The 13,638-nt window shown below is 34.3% G+C and overlaps 1 protein-coding gene across 1 annotated transcript in view; it reads right to left on the bottom strand.

Moving 5' to 3' along the window:
* Nucleotides 1-13,584, bottom strand: part of LOC126974262 (uncharacterized) — a 36,707-nt gene extending 23,123 nt beyond the window's left edge. The window contains exon 1 of the mRNA XM_050821716.1: nucleotides 13,112-13,584. Coding sequence (XP_050677673.1) covers nucleotides 13,112-13,256 — 145 coding nt within the window. The 5' untranslated portion in view covers nucleotides 13,257-13,584. The remainder of the gene's footprint in view (nucleotides 1-13,111) is intronic.
* Nucleotides 13,585-13,638: the final 54 nt, after the last annotated feature.

Here is a 13,638-nt window from a genome sequence, read left to right as displayed (position 1 = left end):
GGGTCACCTATGAGACAATTCGAGGACTATTAGGGATTGGTATGAGCCAAATTCAGAAAATGTTACACGAAGAATTTCGTGTAAAATTTTTTGAAAGAATCGAGAGTTCGGAAACTTTGTTTGACCATGAACTGACAGTGGAGCAGAAGCGGGCTCACGTGGAATGGTGCTCATAGATGCTAATGAAGTACGACCACGGTCCTTCTAATGCAGTTTATGGCATTGTCACAGGAGACGAAACGTGGATTTATTGTTTTGAACCCGAAACAGTAATCTTGTGAATGGGTGTTTGAAAATGAGAACAGGCCAACAAAAGAGAGGCAGGCGAGAAACGTTGGTAAAAAAAATGATCGCATTTCTTTTCTCAGCTACGGGTCTGCACAATTCCACTTGAAGATCAAAAGAGTTTTAATGCCGAGTGGTATTTCCATTTATATAGTATAGTACCATTTGTTTATCCAGGGTGTAAAAAAAGTTCGCGAAAGATGACCAAAAAGCTGCGTTCTCCTATATCATGACGACGCTTTTTCACACACGGCCAACGAAACTAAGTCATTTTTATCTTCCGACAAAGTACAACTCGTACCCATACTGCACATAACCCCGACTTTTAGCACCCTGTGGCCTATGGTGACTGTGTGGGTACCTACGAAAGCAATCTGTTTCACCGGACGCGGCCAATGAACTCTGCTGACATAAGACTGCTGTTGATCGATCTAAATAATATCCTACTATATTAAAGTTAAATACTTAAAACGTTTTGAAAGCAAGACCAAAAATAGCTTTCAAATATTAAGAGAGATGTAATTTTCATTGACCTATTACTTATAATTTAAAGAAATCTCAAAATTATACAGTTATAATTTAATATATATTATACTTATTATTCTTAATAATTTTTAAATAATACTGGTTAAAATATAAGTTCAAAGTTATATTATATTAATACTAGCAAACGTTGTATTGCCGATATTAAAATCGCGATACAAAAGTAACTGCTGATCGTAGATAGGTGAAAATCGAAGTTGTATGTATTTTTAATGCTGACTCATAATCAAAGAAATTTAAAAAATATGTCAAAAAAATTAAAAAAAAAAATTGGCGTGGACCACCCTTAACATTTAGGGGGATGAAAAATAGATGTTGTCCGATTCTCATACCTACCCAATATGTACTCAAAATTTCATGAGAATCGGTCAAGCCGTTTCGAAGGAGTTTAACTACAAACACCGCGACATGAGAATTTTATATATTAGATAGGTCCTTAATACGTGTGTTAATTTTCAAGTAAATTTTACGCCTTGAAGGTGATGAATATTATGTTGAATAATTCCATTACAGAGATATATATACACGCGCAGGTCAAGCTAATATAATGCTTGTAAATATATCCAACCTCGCTCGCAAGAACATTTTAAAAAGATGTTTGGAGGTTAATTACTCAGTAGTCTGACAAATGAAGAATATTTTTTTAATTTGTCTTTAAAAGTATACCTAGCTTGTTTATACAGGATGGTGTTTTTAGAAAGGTGGTGATGGCCAAGTCGGAAACTACGAGTCTTAGAGAAAAGTCGTGAAAGGAGTCATGCCCTCAATTTATAAGAAAACAAAAACTGCATATTTAGTTTTTTAAAATTTTCTTCAACTTTTGATTGACCCAAATGATTTTAGAAAAAAAATTACATTCTGTATTAATGGACCAATGGACTTTGTTGCTGATAAAAATCAATCTTTGCAAAGAAATGTATTACTTAAAATTAAAGGAAATACCATTTTTTTTGTTTTATTACTTCAACACGGAAGAAAAATTACCTCCTATTCAAACATTTTGCTAGAAATCTTACTTTTTTTGTTGATATTTTATCGAGGATAAGCCCTGTCATGGAATCAAATGCAGTAAGGTCATTAGAGAGAGCAATTTGTAAAAATTTTGCTATTTCCTTTCATTTTTAGTAATACATATCATTCCGAAGTTTGATCCTTATCAGCAACAGAGGCCATTAGTCTAATGATGTTTTTTTTTAAATCTTTCGGGTCGATTTCCGTCAAAAGTTGAAGAAATTTTAAAAAACTAAATATTCAGATAAAGTTTTCTTACAAAGCGAGGGCATGACTCCTTTCACGACTTTTCTCTAATACTCGTAGTTACCGACTTGGCCATCACCGCCCTTCTCAAAAAACCACCTGTATATTAGAGCACAGGTACCTCTTAGTTCATATTGCAATTAATTTTAAGAGTTCCCGAGGGAATTTAACGCAGATTCTTACGCGGGAAATAATCTTTCACGGGCTACGCGTTGTCTGAAGTAAAAGAATGAATATGGAATATATTAATTAATTAATCCTTTATCAGTAAGAGTTCCCTAAGGAGCACGACAATTCCTCATTGTTTGGTTAAAAACCTTGTCCAACCAATGGTTACAGAAATCAAATAATTACACAGATTTCATAAAAACAAAACCGTAAAAGTACATTATTTATTAAAAGTCTTACGAATTGGAAAATTATTTATTGCATTTCAATAATATATTAAAATATAATTACTATGCGTTATGAGTCTAATGTTCACGAATGGTTCTTCCATTAAACATTTTTATGTCCCATTGAAAGCTGATTATGTTTCTTTAAAGATAGTAATTGTTCATATGACTGGTAACAATAATGTACAATATACATATTAACAAGTATGTATGTATGTATGTATTGTAAAGCGTTTTACATCTTAATAACTGAATATAAAACTTAATTGCTTCGCCTTATACGTGAGAGATTTTCGCTAAACAAATATGTGTGTATATTGTTTATTACTGTGAGGAAATAGTTGCCATTACAGATAATTACAGAAAGAGCGGTATTCAATACGACATAAAAAAATGTAATTTAAATTTTATCTAAAGCCGTTTGAAGCAGTGCCGTGCAGTTTGAAGTTTCTTATCATTTGTTGGTGGAATAATTTTCTGATTTCTATCTCTTTTATGTACACAATGCATTCATTATGACGACCTATATAGCCGAATGGTTAGTGATCCTGACTACTAAGCTAGAGGTCCCGGGTTCGAAACGGTAGGTGCAATCATTTATATGATGAATATGGATGTTGGATGGAGGATGGAGTCATGGATGTTTATATGTATTTATGTATGTTTAAGTAAATATATATACAAACTAAACTATAGTTTGGGGCAAGATAATTTGTGTAAAAGTGTGTCAATATTATAATTGTTTTCATAAAATAGATTTATGTGTAAAAAAAATAAATAACAAATCCAGTTGAGTGTTTGCGGTCGTTCTTTTAGGCTTTGAGGTAGATTAATTAATTTGTAAATCGGTGGTAGATTTTATATTGCTTTAAGGGATAATCAATATGAACTCTATTAATAGTGATAGGGTTAGAAAGGGTCCACCGCCCGCACGTCCGAATGTATGTCAGCGAAAGCTGAAATATTAAAGTTACATTTCATTGCACTGCACTTAAACAGTAAAAAAACAAAGTGTTTACGGTTCATTACACCAAACACAGAGGTACAAACCAACGTACTTATAAATGACCAGAGATTGGAACTTGTGGACACTACGGTCTTCTTGGGTATCACGTTAGATAAAAAGCTTCAGTGGGGTCCACATATTACCTATCTAGCAGATAGACTCAGCTCTGCAGCATATGCAGTTAGAAAGATTAGAGAGTACACGAATGTTGCGACAGCTAGATTAGTGTACTTTAGTTATTTTCACAGCATCATGACGTACGGTATATTACTATGGGGTCATGCTGCTGACATTGATATAGTGTATGCACTGCAAAAGAGAGCTGTTCGTGCTATATATCAGCTTGGTTATAGACAGTCTCTCAAAGAAAAATTTAAAGAAATAAATATTATGACTGTTCATTGTCAGTACATTTATGAAAATTTAATATATGTTCACAAAAATCGTCACCTTTTTGCTCTTAATAGTGATTTTCATTATTATAACACTAGAAATAAGGGATTGCTTGTAAATAATTCTAGTAGGCTTCATAAGATACATAATAGCTTTAAGGGTAAATGTATACACTTCTACAATAAAGTCCCAGCCACTGTTCAGGCATTATCTATAAATAAATTTAAATGTTTTATAAAAAAATGGCTCTGTCGTAAATCCTATTACTCCACTACTGAATATCTAAATGATCGGACAGCCTGGGACTAGATTGTGATTATTTTATAGCGATAGAAATGACTGTACAATATCGTATATTTTTATTGAAAAGAGCGCAAAAGAAAGAATGCTGGGAGAGTTTCTTGCGCCGCTTCTTCTCTCTCAGTACGCCATTGGTTTCCGAAGCGGTAGTAGTATCTAGTAGTATAAGAAATGACATCAAAAACAATTCTAAAGGAATCAATTTTGAGAAAATAAATGCCTTTTATGCCTTTTTATGCCTTTTATTGTCGTTCTCATCATATCCATTCAATCAAAAATGTATTTCTTAAAAATTATATTTTAAAACGAAAACTTACATCAGAGTACATCTATAACTTCTTTTTAATTGGCACGGAGGTCTTAATTTGCTAAGTCTTCATTATTTATTGTTATAGAGTTAATAGAAGTAACAAGTAACAGTGTGTTAGAGTAACGACCTCTTCAAACCACGTAAGAATAATATAAAAGAGTAATTATAGTACAGAGCTAAAACTTTTAAGTATCTAGGATCCGTTCTCTCTGAGATGGCTGTATAGAAGCGGACGTAACACAGAGAACGACATCTGGATGGATGAAGTGGCGTACTCTCACAGGGGTGCTATGTGACGCTAAAATACCAGTAAAAAGTAAAGGCATGGTCTATAAAACGGCAGTACGACCTGCTTTACTGTACGGTAGAAAAGTTTGGGCAAGCAAAAAGACCCATGAACAAAAGCTACATACAACCGAAATGCGTATACTGAGATGGGCGGGAGGAGTAACACTCAAGGACAGAGTACCCATAACCGACAAAATATCAGAATCTAGGCTCGGCTGGTACGGACACGTAATGCGTAGGCCCGACGTTTATGTGGTGAAAAAGTGCCTTTCCATGGCTGCAAGAAAGAGGGGTAGGGGAAGACCCCAAACTACCTGGATGACTAATGTCCAAAGGTACATGACCCGCCTTGGCGTCAGTGGTGAAGACGCGAAAACAAACAAAAGCCGACCCCGCGTAACGGGATAAGGCGAGGACATAGAAGAAGAGTAATTATAGTACAAAATAATATATTACAATAATATAGAACACAATAAAGAAATGTTAATGTTAGAGACTATTGGCAAGTAATAAACTAATAAAAAGTGATATTTATAGTGACGGCTTACCCATAAGTTCCCGTGCATTCTATTGTGTTATTACTTCACTATTACATTTACATTGAAATAAAACTAGTTCCATTCTATGTAAATTGTTAAGTTCAACTTTAGATAACTGTGATAATATCAATTCTAAAATTGTATTAAATCACGAAGTGAAGTAATCAATTGAATATGTATCTATCAAAAGGAGGGTAACCTTAAATAAGAGGACACGTAACCCGTTTGAATCACAAATAATTGTCACTAAGACTAACAATTTCGCCAGTTTGTTAAACCGCGTCTGAGGCGTATCGGTATCTAAAGTATAATTGAGATCCGCAGGGCCCTGTAGGTCTACTCTTATTCAACGAAAAACGAAGTTTCGATTGCAGTTTCGTGAGTTTCCTACTACGGTTCAATTCGTTTCGAAGGAAACTTCGACGGACGAAAGTCCGTCAATTTAATAACCTGTCATTACGCAGACTAGCATGGCATGAAATAAGTTAATGAAATTTAAATCATATATAGAAAATGGTTACATTTTTTTTAAATGTTTATCAATGGTTTCTTTCTTATATAATTTGTACGTTTAGATAGACCCTCTTCCTGCTAGACAACCGATGAAAACAGCCCAGGTTTATTACTTTAGTGTGTGTGACAAGCTACGTCTTAAACTCTCGATTTGTATGTCACTTTGAAATTTGTGTGAGTGTACGTGCATTGTTCAAATTAGAAGTTAACAGTCAACCTCAATTTTTTTCGACGTTTTCACAGCTGCCACAGTCTATCTAGACATGAGAAGAAGAAAAAGAAACACAATTAATTAGAAGCCTTTATATGATATTTAATAGTTTGGTTGTTATATAGAAAGATTGGAATTATTGGAATATTTAAAAAGTTACAAGTTCCGTACCAGAAGTTTAACCGAAGGGAATCTATGATCAAGACTCCGCTGCCATCCTGCCGCCCTTATGTCAACCGGTAAAACCGGATTTTATCAATAAATTTTTCATATAAAGCAGTTAATTGTCCCTAACAATGTCTGACTATGATTTATAATATTAGAATACACTATACTATACAAGATTATATTTATAACAAATTGATTGATTGATTTTCTTAGGATCGCAGCAGATCATTCCAAGAATATAGTGGGATAAAAAGGGTATGATAAACTTAATTATCAGATTTTATTATAAGAGTGCATGTCAGTGTATAGACGTTGATTAAACTTATCAAATGTGATGGTTACTAAAAACTGAATGATTTCCTGTTATCAAAAATCAAGTGTAGAACTAGTTATATGTATATTAAATTTGTATTACTACTATCTATCTATGCAGTTGTTCTTGAGGCCGGTATCCCAAGAAATCGCCAAAATAGCGCATAATTGAATCCCTTTCTTAACTTATATATATACAGAATATGAGAAGAAAATTCATTTTTTCTTTACAATTATATAAACAATGCGAAAAAAAATCGCGAAAATACCACTAACTTTTACAGCGGCAGCCATGTTAATTATTCAATCCAGATAAAAATTTGTATGAAAAATATTAACTGTTTACCAACATGTCAGGGTTTTGTTATTTTTGTAAAGAAAATTGTAGTATGTTTGTAATAAATTAGAAATGCTTCTAATTGTGAATTAAAATAATGGCGATTTTGTGCGAAAGACGTAACCTAGCTCCGCTCGATTCTTCAAAGCCGTTGGCTTGGTCCCCAACCTTAAACCATTGCCATATTGGTATATTAAATATAACAAAAAAAAAAACAATAATTTAAACAATCCGCAATGTTAAATCTCACAGACCACTAAATATAACGGTATGTATGTATGGTAACGACCATAGCGACCTCTAAAACTACAAGAGACAATGTAAGTATGTAGTTATTTTAGTACAACAAGTTCACAGATAAACATCTTGCTTTTACCAATAGGGAAAACAATGAGAAATTAATAAAATTATCTCGGGCAAGTTCTAAGAAAATATTTCAAAGTATCATTGTTATGACCTTGATAATCGTGATTATAGGTTTGTAATAATTATGTGAATCTATTCATTTATTGTTGTATCGAGTGTTTACCACATCGATTGATCTTCATTAATCTTTAAAATCTTAAGATTTCCTTGCGCACTCGTTTACTGCACTGTTACATCTGGCCCATACTGCTTTACGGACGTGAGGCGTGGACTATTAAAGAAGACCTCAGGAAACGTATAGAAGCTTTTGAAATGTGGGCATATAGACGTATGTTGGCCATTAGTTGGACAAGGTCACAAATGTGGAAGTTCTGCGCTGCGTCAATCAAAAACGCGAACTCATGCAAACCATCAAGATGAGGAAAGTCGCATATTTGAGGCACGTGCTTAGATAAGAGAGGTACGAACTCCTACAACTCATCAAGATGGGAAAAGATGCCGGAAGAAGAGGCGTAGGTCGCAGAAAAAAGTCTTGGCTGCGCAACATCCGAGAGTGGACTGGCATTGCGAGTGCGGCAGAACTATTTCGCCTCGCGAAGGACAAAAAATTCAAATTACAAAGCTGACCGCCAACCTTCGCTAGTCGGAGAGGCACGCGAAGAAGAAGAGAAGAATCTAACATGAATGAATGGACAGTGTGTGCTGAATAATGCCATAAACCGCTGTTATTATTGATTATTAATTATAACAACAACAACAGATTATCAATCAGTCGTTTGTCTTTTTTAATAACTTTACTTTTGACTATTTGTATATTTATAGTGCCAATGACTTGTTTGCGAGTTCTCATTAAGGTTGAGAACCTTTCTCGGAGTGTAATTTATTGAACTTATTGAATTAATCTCATAATTGTATAATAGTAATTTATAATAATATTAAAATATACCAGTGGGAGGCTCCTTTGCACAGGATGCCGGCTAGATTATAGGTACCACAACGGCGCCTATTTCTGCCGTGAAGCAGTTTGCAGCATTATTGTGTTTCGGTCAGAAGGGCGGAGGCGAAGGAATGACAGTTGTGAAAGTAGCAATAAACTGGTGGTTTGTTGAAGTGGAGGATGAATATAATAAGATTGACTGCACAAGGCGAATGTGGTTTGTGTTTTTTTTTATTTATACGAAACATCAACATCATGTTATATTTGACAATCAATGAGTTATAAAGCAACAAACACTGATACACATGACTATAATAGATGTACACATCACTCAGTTTTGTTAATTAGTAAAATTTAAATAAAATAACATAAATATAATATGATTTCTTCTAAATAGAACTTGTGACATGGCGGAAAAACTTGCATATGTTGGGCAAATACTATGAAAAATAATAACTTTTAATAAAAACAATAACTAACTAACATTAAAGTTATCGCTTTGTCCACTAAGATCCATTGATGAATCTTTTTCCACTTTTATGTCCACTTTGATACATTAATCAAGACTGCGTACATAGTGGATTTTTAAGCAGAAATGGTTGTTTATTTTGTCCCTTTCTTTGAACTGTGATAATATGGATATTTTGTTGTTCTCTATGTTTAATTTAAATAACAGAAGCCTTAAGTTGAGTTCAAATAACTAACAAATAAACAACTTGATAAGGTATATGAAAAGAATATGTAATTCAGTATGGTATAAGAATTATGCTTGGTATAGGAATGACATTTATTTTTATTATTATTTTTTTACTCAACACCTTACAATGACTGATATGATTGTAAGGACTAAGGTAGTCCAAAGAGTGTGGACTCTTTGGAATACCTTGGTCTTGGTCTTACAGGTAGTTTGGATGCATCGTAAACGATCAGTGTGACCACAGCGTTGAAATCAAGTGCCAAGATATAGAGCAGGCTATGTGTTTTCGGTTCTTTTGTACGGTGTGGTATCATGGACCTTAACCCAAAATATTAGCAACTGCTTAGAGGCCTTTGAAATATGGGTGTACAGAAGAATTCTGAAGATATCATGGACGGATAGAATATCGAATGAAAGAGTTTTGCAGATGATGAACAAAAAGGTAGAGATCTTGAATACTGTCAAGAAACGCAAGCTACAGTATTTTGGTCACATAATACGTAATGATAAATACGACCTGCTGCAACTCATCTTGCAAGGGAAAATCCAGGGAAAGCGTCCACCCGGAAGAAGGCGTACTTCGTGGCTTAAGAATCTCCGGATATGATTCAACCTTAGCACAGGATTCCTGTTCCGAGCTGCTGTGTCAAAGATAAAAATAGCACTAATGATAGCCGACCTCCGGGTAGGAGATGGTACTTCAAGAAGAAGATTTTTTTTATTGATCTTATTAAAACTTATAAAATCTCTAGATGTAGTTGGTAGGTTATTTAAGAGAGTTGGTCGGTTACTAACTTATCAGCGATAATAAGGATAAAAATAATGGTAATTGTATTTCACAACGTTCATCGACAGTACTCTAGTTAACTATTAATTGTTTATGAGTTGCATCAGAATATTAACAGTCAGTTAAGTGGATCGATAACATTAAGAGTACGATGTAGATTGTTTATCGCGATGTTAAATTTTAACAAACACTCATTCATCAAGAACCCTCAGATTCATCCTTTGATGCTAATCAATTTAGGTCAGAATTTCTTTGCAAATACTGATATGATTCTTTGAGTATGTATTACGGGCAATTTTCCGCAAATTGGCATCGATTGTGTGCCTGTGAAAACACCCCGGATTCAACCTCTTATAAGCCATGTGAGAGTTGATAAACAACACACACAACTTTCAAGACAGTTTGTATCGCTGCTTATAGACAGTTTGTATAGCTGTTTGTAGACAGTTTGTATAGCTGCTTATAGACAGTTTGTATAGCTGTTTGTAGACAGTTTGTATAGCTGCTTATAGACAGTTTGTATAGCTGTTTGTAGACAATTTGTATAGCTGTTTGTAGACAGTTTGTAGACATTTTGTATAGCTGCTTTTAGACAGTTTGCATAGCTGTTTGTAGACAGTTTGTATAGCTGCTTTTAGACAGTTTGTATAGCTGTTTGTAGACAGTTTGTATAGCTGCTTGTAGACAGTTTAAATAGCTGCTTGATGTAAAAAGTTATTTCAGATCTCACAATCACTACTTATTTCATTTTTTCAAATCTAACACGAGCTATCTAATACAAGTGAACAGGTAATGTATAATACAAGCATTAATAAGTATTATCTAATTTTATTTCGTAGAATACAATTTGATTGAAGTTTAAATGTAAATTAAAATGCTCTACGCATTAGCGCGTGATCTTGTGATAATTTGATACTGTTATACTGATACCGTTATTAATATTAGTTTAAATATAGCTTAGGATTAAATAGTGTTTTATTGGTTCAGAATTATAATAGATACGAAAATTACTAAGTGAAGAAGAGGTACAGTAAATCACGGTTTATCAATATGTTTCCAATAAGCCGGATACACACCTGCAAGGTAGGGTTTCATTCATATTATTTTATTATGCTTGCTGTGAAGAAGACGCGATGATTTTAAGGAGTTTAATTTAAGGAATTTAATATTATTTATACTAGTACCCGCGACGTCGTCTGCGTGGGCGTTATACAGCATCAGAATACTATGCCTGCTTCTAGTGACAATATGTAGCCTATAAATTATGTTGTCCCGACCCCACGTTAATATTCGTACAAAATTAGAATTAAATTTAATCAGAAGTTTTACCTTTTGTACGGACATACATACAGGCAAATAGGCAAACGGATAAAAATTCTATAAAGTACATTTTTGATACACTATTATTTGATTTGATACAATTCTATTATATGTATAGATCAATATGGTTTACATATCTATGCTTTAAATACTTAATTTAATTCCGTGAGTTTCCGAGATTCCGCGCTGAGTTTTTGTTTGTTTTTCGATTTATACCCAATATTCGGTGAGTTGCTATTGTTATAACACAATTATATTATTCGAGACATTATATTATATAATTATAATAGTATGGTGTATATTTGCTGATATAAATTAGACTTGAAATATTCAAATCGAATAATGTGGTGGGCATGATATCCGAATATGTCGTATCGTGCGAAGGTAGAATTCGGCGCCAGGAGCCAGGTATTAAATATTGTGTCCAGAAATGTTGTTTTTATTTTATCAACTATCGGCTAACACTGTTGAAGTGCGTTTGAAACTGCATTTGTTCCCTTATCTGATTACATAGAAACTTCATGACAACATATGTTTAATTTAATCTACGCGTGTAATCAATATTTATTATAGTAATATCGAGAGAAAACGAGAATTTATAAAGGGACGCTGAACACTACACATGGGAGTATTGAATGATGCTTAGTTTCGGCTCAAAGTATGGACGCTCTAAAAGAATTACTCAAAGCTCATGGTCGCTCAGAGAGCAATGGAGAGGGCTATGCTCGGAGTTTCCCTGCAAGATCGAATCAGAAGTGAGGAAATCTGGGAGAGAACCAAAGTCACCGATATTTTAGGAGTGGTAGTGCCATGTTGGGTCCTCATGGACACAACCGAATTGGGCCGGCACGCCCGGAGAAATACCACTCCCCCACTCGAAACCCGTTGTGAAATAGCGGCTATGCCGCTGTGTTTCGTCCGGTGAGTGAGGTATTCGGAGGCCTACTATACTTATGACAAATTGAAAATAAAAGTTCTTATGAGCTAATGTTATTATTATTATTATTTGCTATCTGTACTTTATGAAAGAGGGGGACAAACGAACATACATGTCACTGATGGTAAGTGATCACCGCCGCCCATACTTTCTCGTAACACCAGAGTAATCACAAGAGCGTTGCCGAGTTTATAAATCGTCGGATAATATTTATAAAAAAGTACATATTCGAAAACCAAAAACACATTGTTACGTGTTGGGCGAGGATAGAACCTGGGGCTCCGTGTTGAGAGTCAACGGAACACACTATTGAGATACCGACGCTTTTTTTATATTGAGGTAAAATGGATTACGATACACAGTTAAGTCACATGCCGTTTCAATATATATTGGATATAAGCTCTTAGAAATGTTAATGAAAACAGTAAATGATATAGTTCTGTTTTAGGAAACTAAAATTTTTGATGTAACTTTGTCGATTTATTCCAGGTGTAAACTGACTAACTTCTGTCAAAGTCAAGTAATCATGGATTTGAGATGCATATAACAGAAATAAATACATAGATCTTGTTTGTTTTTATCCTATTTTCATATTTTATAAGACGAATCAGACTCTACTTCAAATCCGTAGCTGGCCCAATTTTACCGAACTATGATGTGTTATGGTGGCTCTTTACAAGGCTACCATTGATCTTTGTTTAAACTTTAAAGGAAACTCTTGTGACTTAGAACTTTAGAGATTGGAGAACATCTTAGTAATGCACTAGTACACACAGATAGTGTGAATTTGTCCATTTATTTTCCGATGTCCAAAAGTTTGATTAATTTAGTTTTTAATAAGTCGCCCATTCTTTTCTTCTTTTCCACTAAGATTTTTATGAAATAAACAAAAAAATATAACAAAAGAGTATAAATCTTACATAACATTTAACATTTACGCATTAAAAACAAATGTAAAAAAAAGTAAAATAGAGTATTTCATTCCTTGTAACTTTTTAATGCATGAGTTTACGATAGAAATATAAATGCGCTCAAATTATATCTGCCGACAACGCGTTAGTAAAATCAATTCAATAACTAGTTTATATTCACTTTTACACGCAATAAGATCTTACTTGACCATAAAGAAACGCTTACGACTCTCGCGGCTTAGAGGTCGCCTTTACGTGATGCATTTACTAAACAAGATACTTATTATAAATGAACTTACTTTGGATTTCAAGTCGTTCAAGTTTTTCTTCGGCTCTTTGAGCCACCTCCACTGGACTCTCGATGTGATAAAATATACTTGCACCAACTAATAGATACACTATGTGCAAAGCCAGCATGCAAGCGAGTTGCTTCTTGGACATCATTTTGACTAGTTTTATTAACAATAATTACTTATACAATGATATCAGAGTCCGTTCGTAGCACTTGATTATCACAGAGTACCCGTCCACATCATTCTAAGTAACAAATTCGCGGTCGCATTCGGAAGCAAAGGACTTTCGTGTCCGCGAAATTAGCGCGTCCATATCGAACGTGAAATACTTCGTAGCACATGATATTGTATCATTTGTGTCACAAACTCACTGTGAATCCGTGTTGCTACACTTAAGATCGCCCGTCCGACGTTCGATTGGTTCAAATGATGCGATCAAATGGTTCGCCCGGCGCACGCGCATGCAAACGCCGACTGTTCTCGCGTCCTTTTTTATACCAACAGATCTAAATGTTTGACGAGCGACATTAGCT

The sequence above is a fragment of the Leptidea sinapis genome, chromosome 32 (genome assembly GCF_905404315.1).
Source record: "Leptidea sinapis chromosome 32, ilLepSina1.1, whole genome shotgun sequence".
Classification (NCBI taxonomy): Eukaryota; Metazoa; Arthropoda; class Insecta; order Lepidoptera; family Pieridae; genus Leptidea; species Leptidea sinapis.
This window is presented reverse-complemented; position numbering and strand designations above follow the sequence as displayed.